Source organism: Musa acuminata, chromosome BXJ1-10, assembly GCF_036884655.1.
Source record: "Musa acuminata AAA Group cultivar baxijiao chromosome BXJ1-10, Cavendish_Baxijiao_AAA, whole genome shotgun sequence".
Taxonomy (NCBI): domain Eukaryota; kingdom Viridiplantae; phylum Streptophyta; class Magnoliopsida; order Zingiberales; family Musaceae; genus Musa; species Musa acuminata.
Genome location: NC_088336.1, coordinates 26,401,831 through 26,420,105, shown reverse-complemented (window position 1 = coordinate 26,420,105; position 18,275 = coordinate 26,401,831). Strand labels below are relative to the sequence as shown.

Below are 18,275 nucleotides of genomic sequence, written 5' to 3'. Positions count from 1 at the left end.
CTTTATTTTTTTACTTATTCTTCTGCATGAGTTTTTTTTATTGGTTTGTGATAAATTTATAAATATATTAACAATGTTTTAGATGACTTTTATAGGATATATCTCATATTTTGGGTTTTTTTCCGGATAGTACTCCTTATTTTCGCATAGATGTCATATCTTTTCAAATATCTAAAATTTTGTATTTTAATTAAAAAATCTTATTAAAATTAAGCCAATCAAATGTGAAGTTACAATATTTTAGTTCATCAAATCGATTATAATACTTTTATTCATCAACCAAGAACATTATAAGTTCATTACAAAAGAAGTAATAAGCATAGTACAAAAGTGTTGATTGTTAACTTTATCATATACTAAATGATTTATTTGAGAGTCTTTTATTTTTTTGATGAAAATCAGACTTATTCATACATATTTTAAAATACAGAATGATAAATATTTTTTACTAATCAGTCTTTAATTTAGGTTTATATATTTTCTAAAATATGTATTTATTATAAAAAAAATATAATAAAACGACAAGACAATAGGTAGGTATAATATATTTTAGCAAAGTTATAGTATCTTAAATCAAAAGGCAAAAATACTTTTAACTCCAGTAAAAAATATTATAATCAATCTAGTTAACCAAAATATAATAATTTCATAAAAAAAAACATTATGCTGGTGTTATCTAACACTGTACAGGTTTGGTCTTCTGTAATATGAGAGAATTTTGGCCATTTAGAAAAATTAAGATTTTTTACTAATATTCTAGAAATATTATATCTTTTCTCGAGAATAACCCAACTTTTTTTAATTATTTAAGTTATTGAGATTTGAGTATCCACTCAAAATCTTTATTATTATTATTCTCATAGACCATATGCATTGATAACAATATATTTTATGATGCGTTTAGAAACCATAGACTTCTCTATGTCAAGGCAGCGAAGCAGGATTCTTTTCTCTTCCACTCTATTTTTTCTCCATGCGAGTTATTACCAAAGGAGCCTCGACGTCTCGTGCAATTCAACAAGCACAAGGCGGGGGGTTGTTTCGAACGAGGGTGGAGTTACCGGAGGCGGTGAGGGGATCGGGTGGAGCGGATAACGATAAGCGCGGTGGGTGGTGTGATAGGAGCACCCACTTGTTGGCACGCACCCACGGATTATATTAATCGGACGGCATTGGACCGGGCGACGATGGATTCTTGCCCGTGGCCGTCACGCCGGGAAGTCCCACTTCAATCTGTCCTTGAATCCAGTTGTCTTCAAGTTCCCCGATGCGGTAGGAGAGAAAGAGGGAGCATGATCTCTGTCACTTGCTGTTGTGAGATGACAGCCTGGGTAGGCCCGACGGGTGCACGACCTTTGTTTTATTCTGCTCCTCACAAGCGGCAGCCAAAATGCCCAAACGGACAATCTATCATTTCCGGCCATCTTAGGGGCCACGCATTTCGTCAAACAGGACTCGTGCAGCACATGATGGTTCCACTTGTCCGCCTCGCGGTCCTCATGGGTACAGGAATCAACGATTGTTTGCGGATGCGAATCGAAGATGCCGCTCCAGATTTCAGGATGGATGTGAAGAGCGAGAAGGATTCCAGGTAGTGCTTATCTGGGTTACTGCAACTCTGAGTCAACTTATCGAACAGGTTATGGGCGTCTGTGCCTGCCGATTGGGACCTCGCAACAAAAAGTAGGCCGTTGGTGGGATTGCTTTTGCCCGTGGGGAATCTAACTTGGAAAGCAAGGCATAGAAGACATGGTGGCTGGTGGCCTCAAGCTGTTTGCAGATTTGACTGAATGGGACGCTCGTGTCGGGGCCTCGTATTTTTATACGGACGGGAGCATCGTTTCGTATCGCGACGAAAGGTTTGAGTGGCGTAAAGTCGGTGTACCGTGTGTTGGATCCGACACGATCTTTTGCTTTCGTGAAGCAAATATGCCAAGGATTGCACACCGGTTTGCGGTGTTCGTTTTTGCATATGCAATCCACGTAGGGCGGCAAGAAGAATATATTAGAATATGTTTAAGTCAGGTTGTCCAACAAGTGAATGGGTTCATAAGCAACCAAATCCACTTTGAAATCTATATCAGGTTAAGATATCGGAAAGCTTTGAGAATTCTATTCTAGACCCTATAAAAATTATATAGGAACCATCTCCGATAATATATCTCCAGTAATTTAGTCGGTAAGGATTCTATTGATTTAATCAAATGACCAAGTAAATAAGTATAATCTCAAGAATATAGTCGGGGAACGTATGATGAGATCAGGATAAATGTCAAGAATAATTATAAATTGATTATCGATGAATCATAAAGTTGTACCGTTTAACCTAAAGTTACGAAGTAATATTTACCGAGTTAGTGTGCCGGTCACTGCATAACTAACTCCATAGGATCACCGTGATCCTATCATGTCAATAGGATCACGGTGACATGTCGACTGAAAAGAGGTGACCTGTCGATGACTGTATATTAAAATGATACGGTAATGGATCCATTGGTTTATTAAAGGAAGTTATATTGAGTGGGAAACAACAACAGTAAGGAAGACAGGAACGGGTAGTATCAAACTCGTGCACGTGATTTGGAGGTGAAGATTACGAGGGAAGAGAAGACAAGGACTCCTTGCCTCCGCTACATTCCAAAGCTCGTACCAGTGTGTTGTTGTTGTGCAATTAATAACAGTAGTGCTTGCCGCAAGGAACTCGAAAGATGAAGCAGAGTGGCACCAAATAGTGGTCAAATCATGTCGAGTGGTTCGCTCACGAAAGTGTGCATTAGAGTTGCGAAAGGTTGATTCCCCGAAGCACCCAAACAGCTGGGAATGTCTTGACGAAAACAACGACAATGACAACACGTCAAGCATTCTATTTTGAATTCCATCGCGTGATGATTATTGGATGATCATAGTCCCTGCGCGCAATTTAAAGCCTACTATGGGCCCAAACACGGGCCTTCCGGCCCACCAAAACAACACCCTTGTTCCTTAACACGGGCGTCCTTCAAACCCCCCCCCCCCCGGTCTCCCTCGCTCTCTTTCTGGAACGGCAGCGGGGATGGCGTGGTGCGAAGGAGTGGAGGCGCCCCGTCTCCTGATCGCCCCCTGTGAGTTCGCTGCCCCTCTCCCACTTCTTCTCTTGACCGTGCCCTGTTCGTTCTCTCGTGTCCAAGATCCTCGTGTCAGTGTTGACACTTATGGCTTCTGTTCGAAAGGGGTACCAAAACGCATGACGGATGTTAGAGTGTGGATCGAAGGCTATCTTCTTGGCTGGATTACTGAACTTTACTATGGTCGGCATTGTTTATAGATATTGTGATGCCAGATCCTCTGAGATAGTAGATTTAGCGGAACTAGGGCATCTAACAAACTATGGTTATGGCCTCACCTGAGAGTAGGCATGGTATCTTCTTTTCTTCTTGTAATCCCTCTGTTCTTTCTTTTCATGCTTCTATTTTAGGATCTGCATTAGGCTCTTATAATTTATTTTCCATAGGATGTTCATTTTGATCTTGTTTCCATCACCAACAAACTCTTCCATTCGAGCTATTCTCATTCCTTAAACTTGTCTTTGTTTGTCAAAGGCCAAATGCTGGTATTTCTTTTCACCGATTCTCCAACCCTTCAAGTTTAGCGACAGACAGTAGGGTTAAAATAATTGGTCACCTCAGCTCTGCGCCCTATTCATTTTTGGTCCTTGAATTCATTTGTAATGACTGTACCCTCGTTGTTGGTGCTTCATGTCGTCTTTTGTTCAATAGAATATCGTACTCCTTGAAGAATATTTTGCAAGAAAGTCCAGAGCTGAGACATTCTAGCAGAAACAGATCAATAAACACCATCGGAAGCCTTCTTACTGTTAGAGCTGCTTCCCAAAGCATGATGTAAAATCTGAAAATGCTCTGTCCCTGATCTGTTTGTCCTCTTTGACATCCTTAGATAACCTACATATTAGACTCCCATCCTTTGTAATCTATTTATGTTATCGTTCGCTATCTTGTGCTCATCTGGCAATCACATTGCTTTAGTGGTGGATTCTGTTCTTTTACACTAATTTATAATCATATTAAACTGTTTAAGATTTTAGACCTGGAGGATGACATTTCACACCTTACTGTGGTGCAACTTTTCCTTAAACCTCATTCATATAACGAGTTTTTTTTCTGAACATAAAAGATATGTTATTTATAGCAGATAACTAAAGATAACTTTATCTGAAGTCTTTGCACTAAGATTTCATTCTTTGCAGTACCTCCCATTACAAACAAAGGGGACGATATAATTGGAAATGCAAATGCAGAAGGATGTTTATTATCTTTACGTCATCCACAATCAGGTAAGTCAATGTGTCTGAAATCTTTTTTTTTCTATTTTGTAACCTTAACTTCTACATTGTGTTTACCCTTGAGGCCTTTCAGGTTTTTGCATATGCACACTTTCTCATTTAAAACTGAACTGTCATTGGTCATTATTCAAAATCAATGATGTATTTCAATGATAATTATATCCTTGAGCACAATTTGGTGAGCCTAAAGTGCATGGAAAGAGAAATCCAATCTCCTTCATTTAGTGTGAACAGAATCAGTGAATAGAAGTTTATTGCTACCTTTTTTAAGAAAGGATCCATGCTATTGATTATTATCTAAATATTTGAAGTATAAAAAGATAAACCTGTTTGGATGTATTTACACATTTTGACATATGGTTTTATTTGCATATGCAACCAGGCCTCATATAAGAGAATCAGATAGTGGAGACCTACACTAGTGAACCAAAAATTCAAATTGATGCTCGGGTTTGTTTAAAGTAATGCAAGACCTCTAAGTTGCTTATAGTGTGATACCTCAGTTGACTTGTATTGGTAGGTTGTGAGAAATTGGATTTTTTTTATATGACTTAATTGGTTTGCTGCTAAATAATTTATCCTTCTGGTTATAATGGTGTCAACACAACTCAATTGATTCTGTTATGTTATCACTGTTTTCGTGGAACAAGAAGAAGAAAGAGAATTGTTGCAAGATCAACATCCACGAACAGGGCATTCCCTAGGACTTCTGAAGGATGTCAGTTGAGTTTCTTAAATGCTTGGAAATTTTTATAGAAGTAAAGAGTGCTTTTAACATATTGATTGATATATATTTTGGAAGAAATTTACACATATTGGCATTATTAAGAAAAAAATTTGATATTTATAGATTTCATGTTTTACAAATTTGGGCAGTTTCATTGTTCTGGCTTCAAGAAGCTTCTAATAAGCACAAGTATTTCCTCACAATTTTCCGTGTCTAGTGGGTTCCTAATTAGACCTTAATCACAAGCTCTCAAAAGATGACCGAACAAGATACTATGAAAACTATATCTTTTTGTTTATTGGTGGCCTAAAATGTTGTTTAAAACAATCGTTCCTTAATAAATTAAAGAATATCTCAGTGTTACTCCATTTACTGAAAATTTCTCATTGGTGAGCTGATTGTATTACTTTTTTATTTTCTTAACATGCAAAAGATGCCTACCACTCTGCTTTCAGTCAACAGTTGTCATTTACTAACTGAAAACTGAATTTTTTTGGTGTGCAATAAGACAGTTAGTAATCAGGACATAATATTTTGATAACAAGTATATTTTACATAAAGCAATTGCTTTTACTAATTTTACATCTAGTTTAACAGGAAAACCAGCATGTTACCTTCTCAGGGAAGGTTATCTTCAAGAACTGCATTGGTTTAAGCAGTCTTATGGCTCTTGGTTTCTGGGAGACTATGTTTGTGAAGGTAAATTTTTATGCTGGAATTGTCATTTATCATCCACAGATTGAAGTATATTTTCATTTTTGCCATTGTAATAAGGACCTGTAGTTATTTGTTTTTTCTATTGGCCATTTTCCTGTACAATTGGTGGGTTAATTTTCATAAAATGATGGAATTTGAGGTTACATATGACACTTTACGTTAATATGTTAATCTGACTTTTGGATTAAGAAATACTTGTCTATTATCAGCTATATGGTTGTGTAGTTATGCTTTTGGCATGAAGTAGGAGCACTTAGCTAGAAATTCTTCTTGCTTTGGTACCTCAGATTATAATATATGAAGAATGGATGTACTCAAGGAGGTAGACTTCCACTCCTAGCTCAGTTATGCTTAGGAAGATTGGTTCCTTTGGCAGCTATTGTCGACGGGGTTTACTTAACTCTGGGTTTTCTCTTTTGAAATGGGCTTGATCATCTAATGGATGCAATTGAACTACATAAAAACAATAACTCTTAGAATCAAGAATACTGAAGAACTTATCTAGGTGATATCAAGGAAGGACATGGACATGGCATGTTATGGATATGTTTGGATATATCAACTGTCGAGAAAGAATAGGACATGATGCAACACGGAACCGACAATTAATTATTTCCAAGAACTTAAATTATATGGTCATTTTAATTTGACATTTTCTTCCTATGGTGCAACAGATGGCAGCCTATATATTTCTACTCCAATTGACCCCATATTTGTCCTTTTGCCAATATTTGAGGAAGCTCGTATGAAGGTATCTTCAACATATACTTTTATTTTTAATCAAAGAAAATTGTGGTTCTTTTTATTCTTGATGGCATTTGCACTTGCTAGGTTTTCTTTACTATTGAAATCCGATCTGTTAACTCCTTGCCCTATAGTTACCTCCCATAATGTTTCTTAATGTGATGTGTTATTTTTTGCCTATACCATATTGAATTATCAGGAATGTACTTTCAGAAATGATATTAATAATTAATTGGATTGATGACATACACATTATTCCATTGATGATAGTGGGTACTGTGTCATGTCATCAGTTTATAATGAGTGGAGCCCTAAAAGTTGCAAATCATATCATACATCATGTTTTATCTATGAATGTATTGACAAACCCATACCTAATTGTTGTGTGATAATTCCCATTGAAAATATGATGGATCTGCTCTTATTCATTCAACCCTGTTTATACATCAAACAAAAATATTTACCTTTATGCATATATTTAACTGGAACATTTACGTATCTGCTAATTTTTTGTCTATCTAACTTTAACATGCTGATTCTTTGATAAAAATGATTGAAGTTCTCTCCCATAATATCAGTTTTTAGTGCATGGACCAATTTCACACTGCTGCATTAGTATTCACAAAGTTATTCAGTTTATTTCTTGAGTGATCATCACATTATATTTCATTATAAATTGGCCATCATAAAATAAATGAGCTAATGCTGTGTGACCAATCATAATATTCAAATGCAGAAGGCAAGTGATCAAGGGGTGTTTAGACAATTGGATGAAATTCTGTATGTTGATGGCTATCCGGGTTATCAGCATCTTTTTTCTGTGGCAAAAGATACCATGAATATGGTTTGTGAAGTGAAAGGTGATATCTTTTTTGTTTTGTTTTGATTTGTGTTGTAATAAGAATTGGCCTGTATCATATGTTATTAACAAATTTAATCTCATTTGCTAATGCATAACATAATGAATTTGACTGTGTACTTCACATTTGTTTTGTATTCAAGTATTGGATCTTGCTTTTGAGATTCATGTTTCTTGGGTTGTTTATATGTTATTTTACTATTATTCTATATAATGACTTGGGGGTAGCCACTGTTTGGTCCGAATTGGAACCAAACCGAGTCAACAGTTCAGCAGTTCTGAACCGAACTGGAACAGGGGCCATACGGTTCAGTTCTGGTTCTTAGAAATTGGAACCAAAACTGGCGATTCCAAACCAGCTAAATATGAAAAAAATAAAAATAAAGCACAAATAGCTTCCATGGTATAGTGGTTAGTACTTTAGATTTAAAGCCTATTGACATGGGTTTGAATCTTGGTGAAGTACTTTAATTTTTTCTTTTTTATTAATCGAAATCGGTGGATCAAATTACTGGAACCGGCAGTTCTAGAACCGGAATCGGAACCCCATGGAATTGATTCAATTTCAATTCCAAATTTGGTGAAATCGGAATCAGAACTGAAAATGGCGGTTCGCGAAGCGTGATCACCGTTATAATGACTACATAAAATAGACTTAACTCAATATTTGTTGGATAATTCTATGGTTCTTTTTTTTTTGGAAATATTAAGCTTGTAGTCTGATTGCAGTTTCTTTCTGAAGTAATTTATTCAGAATATGTTCTTGAAGAGTTCTCTGAAGATAATTGTGCCCGTCATGAACTAGCATTACGACTGTGAATTTCCAAAATGCTTTAGCTAATGTATCTTTTCCTTCAATTCCATGTGTGCTTTCTCTGTTGCATAAAGATCCAAGTAGGTTTCTGATCCGTGATATCATTCAGTCCTTAATGAAACCAAATATCATAGGTCATGTATTTACTATGGGTAACTCTTTCTAATATCCTTTCATTGTTTGCTGTAGAAATTGGATCCTCAAAGTTCTTCAGACTTGATAATTCAAGGGTCCTGGCTTGGTTGTGTTGTAAGGTGTGTCTTCATCTATTTCCAGTACAAGTGAAAAGATTGATCTTATTACCTAGTCATTCCAGGATCGTGAAATCATATATTCATCTATATCTGTCTGATGTATGTTATTGCTGCTATACATGGATTATAACTGCTTTCTTCAAGTTCCCTATTTATGCAAGTATCGCAAAATAATTTAATTTTTTGAGTACATGAGTGGAATATACAAGAAAATATTTCAAAGCATATGAATCAGCTATAAAATACATATAAAGAGATAGACAGCAATACTGCAATAATTTGTTTATTTAAGGTTCCTTGGCTAAAACATCAGAACATCCTTGACAGCAAACTTGCACAATCAAAGTCCTGGTTACGCTTCAGATCTTCCGAAAGGGTTACTAGTGAGCTAAATTCTGAAAACTGAAGCCCAATTGTACTGAGAAATCACATCATGTATCAGATCTAAATTTTGACTCTTGTTTATAGAAGAAAGTCTTTCAGGATGCCTGTCACTCGAAACAAATTTGTAAAGTTTGAGTGAGCTAAATGATGAGTTGATAATTTGGTTTGATCTAAAGAATTGAAGCTGCTGACAGCCAATGAACCCTGAACCAAGGTTTAGCTCCTAATTCACCAGAATACCTAAGTCACTCTTATAACAAATTTGTGAAAGTTTGAGTGAGCTAAGCACTGAGTTGATAGTTTGATTTGGCCCAAAGAATTTAAGCTGCCGGCAGTTAATGATTCCTAAGCCAAAGTTAAGTTCCTAACTCTTGGTGAAGAATTGTAGCAGTAACCAATGCCTAATAGTTCAATAAATATATGAAAAGCTCGTAGCTTATATTATTCATAGATATTTTTTTCAGAACTTATTATGCCATATCATGATCTCCTTTGTTGTGGCATGCCTTGATGGTCTTTTGCTTATTCAGACATGTCAAGTGAAGCAAGTGGCATACACATAGATATGCTTATGATCTTTGGCCTGGGGACTAGTACGAGATACTATCAATGCCAGAAACAAAAAACAAATAGAAAAAGCTAAGAACCTATAAGTCTGTGGTGACATGTAGGTTCAATAATTCATATTTTATTTAGTAACATGGATTCTATCGTTCTATACATTATGGACCACAGCTAAGGTTTTGGTTTCATGCTAATGATCTTTATCACATCTGTCAAATCAAGAGAGTAGACTTGTATCTTTTAACTTTTAGAAATCTGTTCTCGATCTGAAAAACAATGCACTTGGTGTGACTTTTCGCATACTGTAATACATGAAATCGTCAGAGGTTGATTCATGGAACATTTCCTCAATCATTGTTTCATCTCAAACTGATTCAAATGCTTTCATCTAGGACTTCCATCCCCTTGCTCGGGATAAAAAAATATTCATCAACTACTGTTGTGTTGTTTGCGTTGGATCGTGGCTTTCATTAGTTTTTTATTTTCTTGTGCATAATTTTTTCCCATAATCAGAGAAGTACGAATTGAATCCTCATATTTTCTTTTTATTTGCAGGTACAACACTTAAAAGCAACATTGTTAGAATTGGACAAAAACTACACTGCTCAAGAAGAAGGGGAAACATGTATGGAACTAGAACTATTATATAAATTCCAGTTCCATATTCGGTTACTATGTCTATTATTGGACTGACAGAATTTCACATAGCCAAGATCATGTGGAGGGTTATACAGGGTACCATAATGATTGTACCATACCTTATTAAGTGAAAATAGCAGAGAAAAAAGATATATTTATATTTTTAATCTATCACAAATGTCCTTCTACTGGACAGCCTCTTTATTCCTAGACAGTACAGCTTCATTCTTGTTTTTGCTGTTGTTATTAAGACTTCAATCTTAATTAAACAAGGACCCTGATACATATTTGAAATTAAATTCCGTATGGTTTAAATACTCTTGACTCTTCACAGGACTAACTTTGACTTTCTCAGTAATTAACAGGAGGGGTGAAGGTCATCGGTTATAGTTATCTAGAACCCTGTACAACTTAAACCGAATCCTAGATTATTTGAATTGTTACTCATGGGTTGTCTGACATAGGCTTGATGTTCCTGTCTCACAGTGAAGGATGTTATCTCAATCTTGGGTGAGTATGTGAAGGATGAGCCTTGGTTGATGCTGCTTTGCAGTCACTTGAAGTAAGACCTGTTTCTGTGGCTATGACCAAATTCCAATTACATTCTGCAACCTGATCTGCATAATGTGTTGATTTTCAAGATGATGTCACTTCTTTTGAGTTCTTTTCAGGTTGGATATTGAAGAAACACACAAGGAAACAACAAATACCATGACAGGCCAAATTTTCCTAGAGAATAATTCAGAATCTTGTCATACATTTCAGGTACTTCTGGAAGACCCAGCAGACTCCTCTTTTCCACGAACTGACCTGCTACTTGTCTGCTAAGGTTCTTCTGAACGATTGGTGTGTTGTCTGAATATTTATTTGCAGAGTAAAGTAGAGAATGGAAGGAGCATGACGAGCAATAGAAGACAATCAAAGAGACCAAAAACAGAAACCAATTCGCAGAACATTAAAGACATGTTCCGCAGGGTTACGAGAAAGGGTACATCATGAATCTGGATTGAAAGATGTGTTAACCTGTTGTTGGTCCTTTGTTCTTTACCTGTAAAATGATTTTATATTGAAGACCCCTTGATTTTGTTTGAGCACAAAAAATTCTCCGCTTAATTCTTTGGGTTCTTATGCTCAAGTGTGCAGCCATGATCAGTCTAAATAATTCAGTTCAAGTGGTAAAGTAAAACAATGCAGTCTCCAAACTACTTTCTGCGAGTCCACAACTCGTGAGAGAACTGTAAGTTTCTCCTTCAAAAGTTGATTGATCATTTTTCTTTCCGCTACGATAATATTCCTTTGAGCCAACACGCCTTCTAATGTTGTTTACTGAATGTATTGTGTTCCACATGCTACTTTTTTTTTTGTTTATACCTATCAATTGAAAAGACTTTATGTTATCATTTTTACTATCTTTTGCTATAATATATTGTTCATGATCAATTATAAAGTGATCTATTACTAAGATTTGCTCCGATGTTCCCATTTTTTTTCTTTTAATAAGATTAAATCTGTGTTTTGAATAAAAAGTGCCACGCGCAACAAGGAAGAAGAATCGAAGCACTAAAGATGTTGCGCAGGAAGGAAGAAGAAGATATCACGCGTGACATCTCATGATTGCCAGTGTCTTCCGTGGTGCACGAGATGGTTGCATGGCCTCGGGGTGCCGTGGCCATGATGGTAGTGTTGGCGGCCGTGCACTCGAAGATCTCCGGCGGCGGCGGCAGATGCGTCGGGCTTCTCGCACCAGCTATGCAACTTCTCCCGCATAGAGGCCTGGCGGACGCAACGCTCGGCGGCTGCGACCGGATCGACGGGACTTCTGCAAGAAGCTTCTGAGGCACGGAGGAGGAAAAGGAAGGCTCGGATCTTTAGAGGGGAAGACCGACGGTCTCGGCTCGCTAGGTCGTATTCCTCGACGAGGTTGGCGAGGTCCTCGTCGGAGGTGACGGAGACCAGGGCGTCCATGTCCTCCGTTGGCAGTTGGCACCGGAGGCTCACCGCGCCCCACCCGCACAACTCCCTCAGCTTCACCTGCAGCTCTGTTCCACGCACACGTACGCATGATTCCTAGTACCTCCGTGCTTCTCCCGACCTGTATCCCACAGTAAACAGAAGCAGAGTGGAGGATACCTAAGAAGGAGATGGATCTGCGGACGGCGACGACGCGGGTGTGACCGCCCACGTAGCGGAGCCTGCCGTCGGGGCGACGTGGGAGAATCTTGCCGCCGTAGCTGCAGAGGAGCTTCACCGGTTCCGTGGGCACGACTGAGACGTCGTCCAAGGAAGCGCAAGAGGAGAGCGAGGAGGCTGAGGTCCCAACCATGTCTTCCTCTCTTCTCCTCCTCCGACCTCAGAGCTGCTGCTGCTGCTGGCTTCAGGCGTCACATTGGCACCGTTCGCCCTTCATTTATACTAAGAGAAGAAACGTGACGCCTGTGTGCTAATGATAAGGCTTTGATTTCATAGAGGAAGGAAGATGCCAAGTGGCATCACCCACCCTTTTCCAATTTATTACTTAGTAAAAACCTTTCCTTTTTATTTAATGCTACCTGTAGTTGGGGATACACAACGCCTACGTGGAATTGGATGTTGCTGACTAGGACATGCCCTCGCAACTTTTAATTTTTTAAAAAAAATAATTTTTAGCCACGCGAACTCAAACATTACTCCTTTACATCAACCACTATAATATCTTAACAAAGACTTTGTAATTATTATTAGGATCGATAATTTTTTTGGTTTAAGATTAAAACAGTTGTTCTAATCCAACAAGCTATTATTATTATTATTTATTTTATTTATTTATTTATTATTATTATTATTATTATTATTATTTAAAAAAAAATAAATGATGAAGAAAAGATTTGATCTTTCTTAATTTCTTTGACCAACTTGTACTCATACACCACTATTGACTCAATCCGAACCTTAACCAGTTCTAACTCTCAAAAACGTGGGCGTAGACTTGTCATGTCCGAGAATAGAATAGATAGAGATAATGCACCAAATAACGTGAGGTGATGCGTATCAGCTTGTTGAATCGATGCAGGAAATGTTTATCCGGTGGACATGGCAGATAAGTATCTCGATTTTTTATATGCTAGGTGATAAGGCTGGCCCACAATCCAAATAGCATGGGCCCCAATTTTGTTCTCCAATGATCGTGTCCAAGTCCCCACCCAATCATCTTAACGGTGAACGTTTGACTCTGCTCCTGACAAGCTTGCCGTGCTCGTCCCGTTCCTTCGTGGCTCGAATTGTCGTTTGGGTGTTTGGGGTTGCTTTAGTGTGTGTTTGATATTTCTTTAATGCGTGTGGATAAGGGCGTCCACAGAGCCACAATGTTCGGCAAGGATCGGAATATCCAGGGATCAAGGATCAGATTCTTCACCTCACCTCCGCCAAATCGATTTAATTCCAGTGAGAAATCTTTTTTTTAATTCACTAAGCGGTGGAGATTAGCTATGAAATCTTGGAAAGTGTTTTGAACAACCAGTGTATCATCATCAAATTAATATTTTATATAAATAAATTATTAATATTTTAAGATATCAATTTATTTATAGATCAAAATTTTAAACCTTTGTTTATTATCATAATACTACTATTAATCTCACATCAATAATAGATTAAGATAAGCCTGACACCCTTTTAAATTATTATGATTCCATCTATAATCTTAATAATAATAACTCTTAAAAATCATTCTTAGTCTTTCTAATTTAACGATCATTTTTATTCTCATATACATTTTGAAGTCAATATCTTTTTCTATCTTTAATTATTATGAGTGATATGGTATATTTTGGATTTAAGGCATGTCAAAATCGATGTCACGTCGTGCGAATCAACAAGGGGAGCACCCCCAAGCGCTAAGTCAGAATATGTACCAAGGCATTGTTTAGAGGGGCGACGGATCACCGCCGACATCAGCACCGTCACCCTCAAGATCCTCATCCGCGAGAGCAACCTCGTCACCGGCGTCTGCGCTGGCCTCAGCTTCGTCGCCATCCTCCTAAGTAGCAGAAGGGGAGAACACGATCTGTAAGATCTAATTGAGACTCCCAAATATTCTTCTTCAGCTGTTAGCGTTGGTGTTGTATGGCTTAGGAGCAAAAGTTAAACAAGGTAATCCCTCGTGAAATAGTATGCATCTCTGTTGAACCAGTGAGCTTTGCGGTAACCAAGCAATTGGATTGGGCTAAGTAGCGTACCAGTCCAAGTGACCTTCCCTCGAACAAGTCCAAACTCAGTTGCTGCCGATGCTCTTCAAGTCAATTTGCTGCGGCTCAATCTCCGTCTGTGAGTTACAACCTACCACAAGATTCCAACGGAATCAAAAAGAAGAAAAAGTAACATCCACAATCCTTTAATAACTGGTAAGATTTAGAAACTGCCACATCAATCTCAAGAGACACCACATCAGATAATGATATTTGTACTACAAACTGGAGAAAACAAAGTCAATCTAAAGCTTCTCCTACCAAAATTTCCGCTGCTGCTACGGGATAAGCAAGGAAAGATACCGAGTCCATAGGGTATCAAATGAACTACCCACTGGAGAGAGAAAAAATTGGGCTACCAATCTCAAATATTAGTTTCAGTAATCTTGCAGGCATCGAGGATCACTAAGCATTTGATAAAAGAAGCAAGGAGTTACAGGCTAACGAGAACCTGAAGCTCTGCTCTCAAGGCAAAAATCTATTCATCATACACAACCAAAAAGCTCATCCATGGACTGCTACAGGTCATAATTTTTTAGCCCAAGAAAACTCCCTAACCAAGTCAATTTTATTAAACATGTTTGCACAGCTCCTTGAGCAGTCTTTGCTCTACAATATTCTCATCAGCGGCTCCTTTTGATGTTAGTACCATAAGTTCACATGCTGTGGAAACTACTGCACGCATTGATCCCCATACATTCTTCAGGCCATGCACCATTAGTTTGATTCCTGGTGAAACTGCTCGTCAAGACGGAGGTAAAGAATCCATCAATTAAAGGACACTCTGATGTATACTCATGCATGCAATTCTAATGGAAAACCAGGATCAATAAAACTACAATACACAGAAGCAGGAGACCCTTGTAGAAGTGTTTATGTGCCCGCATAAAGCCTTACTCATGCAACATTATTAAATCCATCCTATGCAAAGGAATTCATGAGTCACAATAAATTGCTAGCTACTCCCTTGATAACAACTAACAATGTAGAGGAGACCTAAAAAGGTCTAAATTATATGACCCAGAAGACGAGGAGGTGGTGGAAAGGAGAGGAGCTGTGTGGGGACGAAGCCATGACCAGGGTGGTGGATGGACAAGGAACGTGAAAGTGAGAAGTGAGATGATCACGACGCTGAAGGAGGGAAATGTGTCTTTATAGAGCATTGGCTTGTGTCTATGTCATCATCATACATATCATATTTATTATAGGTAAGCATGTATGTACACATCATCATATTAATATTTAAGAGATTACAATTAAATAAGATTTTGAATCATTAATCTTTGATACATAAGTCTTTTAGATGTAAGAATATCTCAGGCAAGTTTTTGAAACATCAATCTTCGATAAGTGAACTTTCATCGTATTGAAAATATTCAGCCAAGAGTAATCTATGACTAAAGATTGAAGGAGTCTGATTACACATAATAAAAAGAATAATCAAGCCAAAATTTTCGGATCTAAGTTGACAAGTGACACCAAGTTTAGCCTTTCTCTTGAACGTTGGCCGCTTTCCAAAATCATCGGCCGACCCACTTCGCTCTCCACTTTCAATATACAACCTCAAAGAGTTAGATTATGTGATCCTATTTAATTAGATAAAATATATTATAAATATAATCAGATTCTAATTATGGTTATGGTTATTGACCAATAGAAAAGAAGTTCATGTTAAAATAGGATTCCTTAGGAGGAACTCTCATAATAATTTATCCTAGCCCAGACAGGATCTCTAGGGGCTAAAAGCGAGGCATCTTAATGTAATTAAGAGATTAAAATTTTTCTCTTAATTTTCCTAATCCATCAATCTAGGTGATCATATAAGGTTTATTCTTCTGAACAAACAAGGTATGTATCTTAATATTGTTAGATCTAATTTATTTGATTTCAATCTTGACATAAGAATTTTTTTCGCATTACAAACAATATAATTATGGATTTTATGCTAATAATTGGTATCAGAGCTTAGGTTCTTGAGATCAAATATATTAGATCTATTATTTTTATTTACGATGCATGAATGATTCGTTGGATATTATTGATTTGGATTTTCCATATGATTTGCTCTATCGTTAATTTTGAGCAATGTATAATTTTTATGTTTGATCGATGAATTTATATTTTCTATCGATGTTATTGAGACAATGATCTCTGTTGATTGTTATTGACAACCCGACTGAAGGATCGTGTACCACCTTGCAACCGCGCATCACGGCCATGCACGGGTAGAGGTCCGCTTACGAGCGGAGGCTGCACCACAGCGTGTGCATCGCAGCAGCTGCGTTGGGCAACTTGCGCATGCAGGGGCACCTACGGAAGGGCAGTGGCCGCAGATGCTAGCAGACACTGCCCCCATGGGCAGAGGGCAGCGGCCACACGTCGCCACACGCCGCACCCAGGCAACGGGTGCGTGCGTGCACGAGCTGCGACTAAGCGACAGCCGCGCCTAGGCGGCGGCCATGCGCGATAGGAACCGCTATAGCGGCGTGGTAACGCTGCACGCTCAAAGGCGACGGCGCTGCAGATTAGATTTCTGGGCAAAATTATAGCTTTGCTCTAGGGTTTCCGTTTGGTAAAAATATAGCTTTGCCCTTCTATATTTTATTAATATCATTTCATTCTTTTGACATATTTACAATTTTATCCTCGGGGTTTTATCAAATTATAGTTTTACCCTTTATAAATTTTATAATTTCATTTATTTTCTATCAATATATTTACAATTTTACTCTTAAAATTCAGAATTCTAAGTTATATTCTCAATTATAAAATTGATAAATATATTTTATTATAATTATGATTTAATTTAATCATGATTATATTTTAATTATATAATTGGATTTAATTCTGATTAAGAAAACTATAAATTACAGTTTACTTTTATAATATTCTTATATGAATTATTGATTATATTTTTAACATATGGTAAATAAAATCTAATTATTGTTCTTGGATATATTTTTAAAATTATGAAATAATATTTATCTTTCACATGAAGGCATGATTTATATATTATCATGATTATTATATGAGTTTTTTCTTTTGTTGATTAATATTCAATAATTATTATGGTTGCTATTTTATTATTGAACTGATTCATCATGAATCAAGATAAATAAATTTGTGATTATTATTTATAATTTATCTTCATAAGTTTTATTTGATCAGTAGTTGTTAAAGTAACTAAGATGATAAACTTATGAGATATGAATTACAATAAATGTTTTATCATTTAAAAAATATTTTAGATTATATTTTATATTTTTGTATTGGTCCTATAGCCACCAAAGTGACTTGGACCAATAATTTATAAAATATATTATGAAATTAGTCTTAAATGATATTAAATAAAATAATATTCACTGCATGGATCATGATAAAGAAATTTAGTAATATTATTTGCAATTTATCTTCCTAAGTTTTATCTGATCGGTAGTTACCAAAGTAGCTTGGGATGATATACTTATGAGATATGAATTACAATAAAGTTCTTATCATTCATGGGATATTTTAGACTATATTTTGTCCTTTTGTATTGGTCATGTACCCACCAAAGTGACCTGGACTAATAATCTATAAAATATATTATGAAATTATCCTAAATGATATTAAATAAAATAATATTCACGATGGCATATATAATTAGGAGATTTAGATAATCCTAAAGGAGAATCTATTTCAAATAGTTATATGATGGGGTAGGATGATACTATTTTGAATATCTTTATAGTTTAGGGTTATATACCCAAAGGTAACAACACTATTCCACAGTATCAGTCCTCTATAAATGATCTTGAGTGAACACTAGATATGTCAATATTTCACCCAAATGTGAAATATAAATGATATCAATAGTTCATCATATTTTAGAAACTCAAAACATTAATGTTATATTATTACAGTAGTACTTCATTATATTTTTGTAAATGTCCCTATGCTTTCTAAAATAAATGGCTTGAGCATATGTAAGTTGTATTAAGTGAGACCTTGATCAGATTAATTGAGCATAAC

At 36.6% G+C, this 18,275-nt stretch overlaps 2 protein-coding genes across 3 annotated transcripts; one reads left to right on the top strand and one right to left on the bottom strand.

Moving 5' to 3' along the window:
• The first annotated feature begins 2,971 nt into the window (after window positions 1-2,971).
• On the top strand, window positions 2,972-11,330 carry LOC103968459 (uncharacterized). 2 transcript variants are annotated; one of them, XM_009381690.3, is made up of 10 exons: window positions 2,972-3,101; window positions 4,244-4,330; window positions 5,664-5,765; window positions 6,458-6,534; window positions 7,264-7,387; window positions 8,390-8,454; window positions 9,958-10,027; window positions 10,528-10,603; window positions 10,713-10,806; window positions 10,915-11,330. In XM_009381690.3, exons 1-10 carry the CDS (start codon window positions 3,053-3,055, stop codon window positions 11,038-11,040), a joined length of 870 nt encoding a protein of 289 aa, XP_009379965.2. In that variant the 5' UTR covers window positions 2,972-3,052; the 3' UTR covers window positions 11,041-11,330. The 2 variants fall into 2 exon arrangements, with proteins under 2 accessions (XP_009379965.2, XP_064943276.1); XM_065087204.1 differs by lacking the exon at window positions 10,713-10,806 and having other exon boundaries at window positions 10,807-10,939.
• Window positions 11,331-11,584: 254 nt separating this feature from the next.
• On the bottom strand, window positions 11,585-12,426 carry LOC135595810 (protein PAL OF QUIRKY-like). The gene is made up of 2 exons (XM_065087205.1): window positions 12,172-12,426; window positions 11,585-12,080 (listed from the first exon to the last, which is right to left on the bottom strand). The coding sequence occupies exons 1-2, from the start codon at window positions 12,362-12,364 to the stop codon at window positions 11,650-11,652; spliced, it is 624 nt and encodes a 207-aa protein (XP_064943277.1). The 5' UTR covers window positions 12,365-12,426; the 3' UTR covers window positions 11,585-11,649.
• Between the last annotated feature and the right edge of the window lie 5,849 nt (window positions 12,427-18,275).

Coding starts and splice junctions, on each gene's coding strand:
- LOC103968459 (XM_009381690.3), top strand. CDS start 3,053: ATGGCGTGGTGCGAAGGAGTGGAGGCGCCCCGTCTCCTGATCGCCCCC. Junction 4,331..5,663: donor TTTACGTCATCCACAATCAG/GTAAGTCAATGT, acceptor CTAGTTTAACAG/GAAAACCAGCATGTTACCTT. Junction 10,604..10,712: donor CTGCTTTGCAGTCACTTGAA/GTAAGACCTGTT, acceptor AGTTCTTTTCAG/GTTGGATATTGAAGAAACAC.
- LOC135595810 (XM_065087205.1), bottom strand. CDS start 12,364: ATGGTTGGGACCTCAGCCTCCTCGCTCTCCTCTTGCGCTTCCTTGGAC. Junction 12,081..12,171: donor CAGATCCATCTCCTTCTTAG/GTATCCTCCACT, acceptor TGCGTGGAACAG/AGCTGCAGGTGAAGCTGAGG.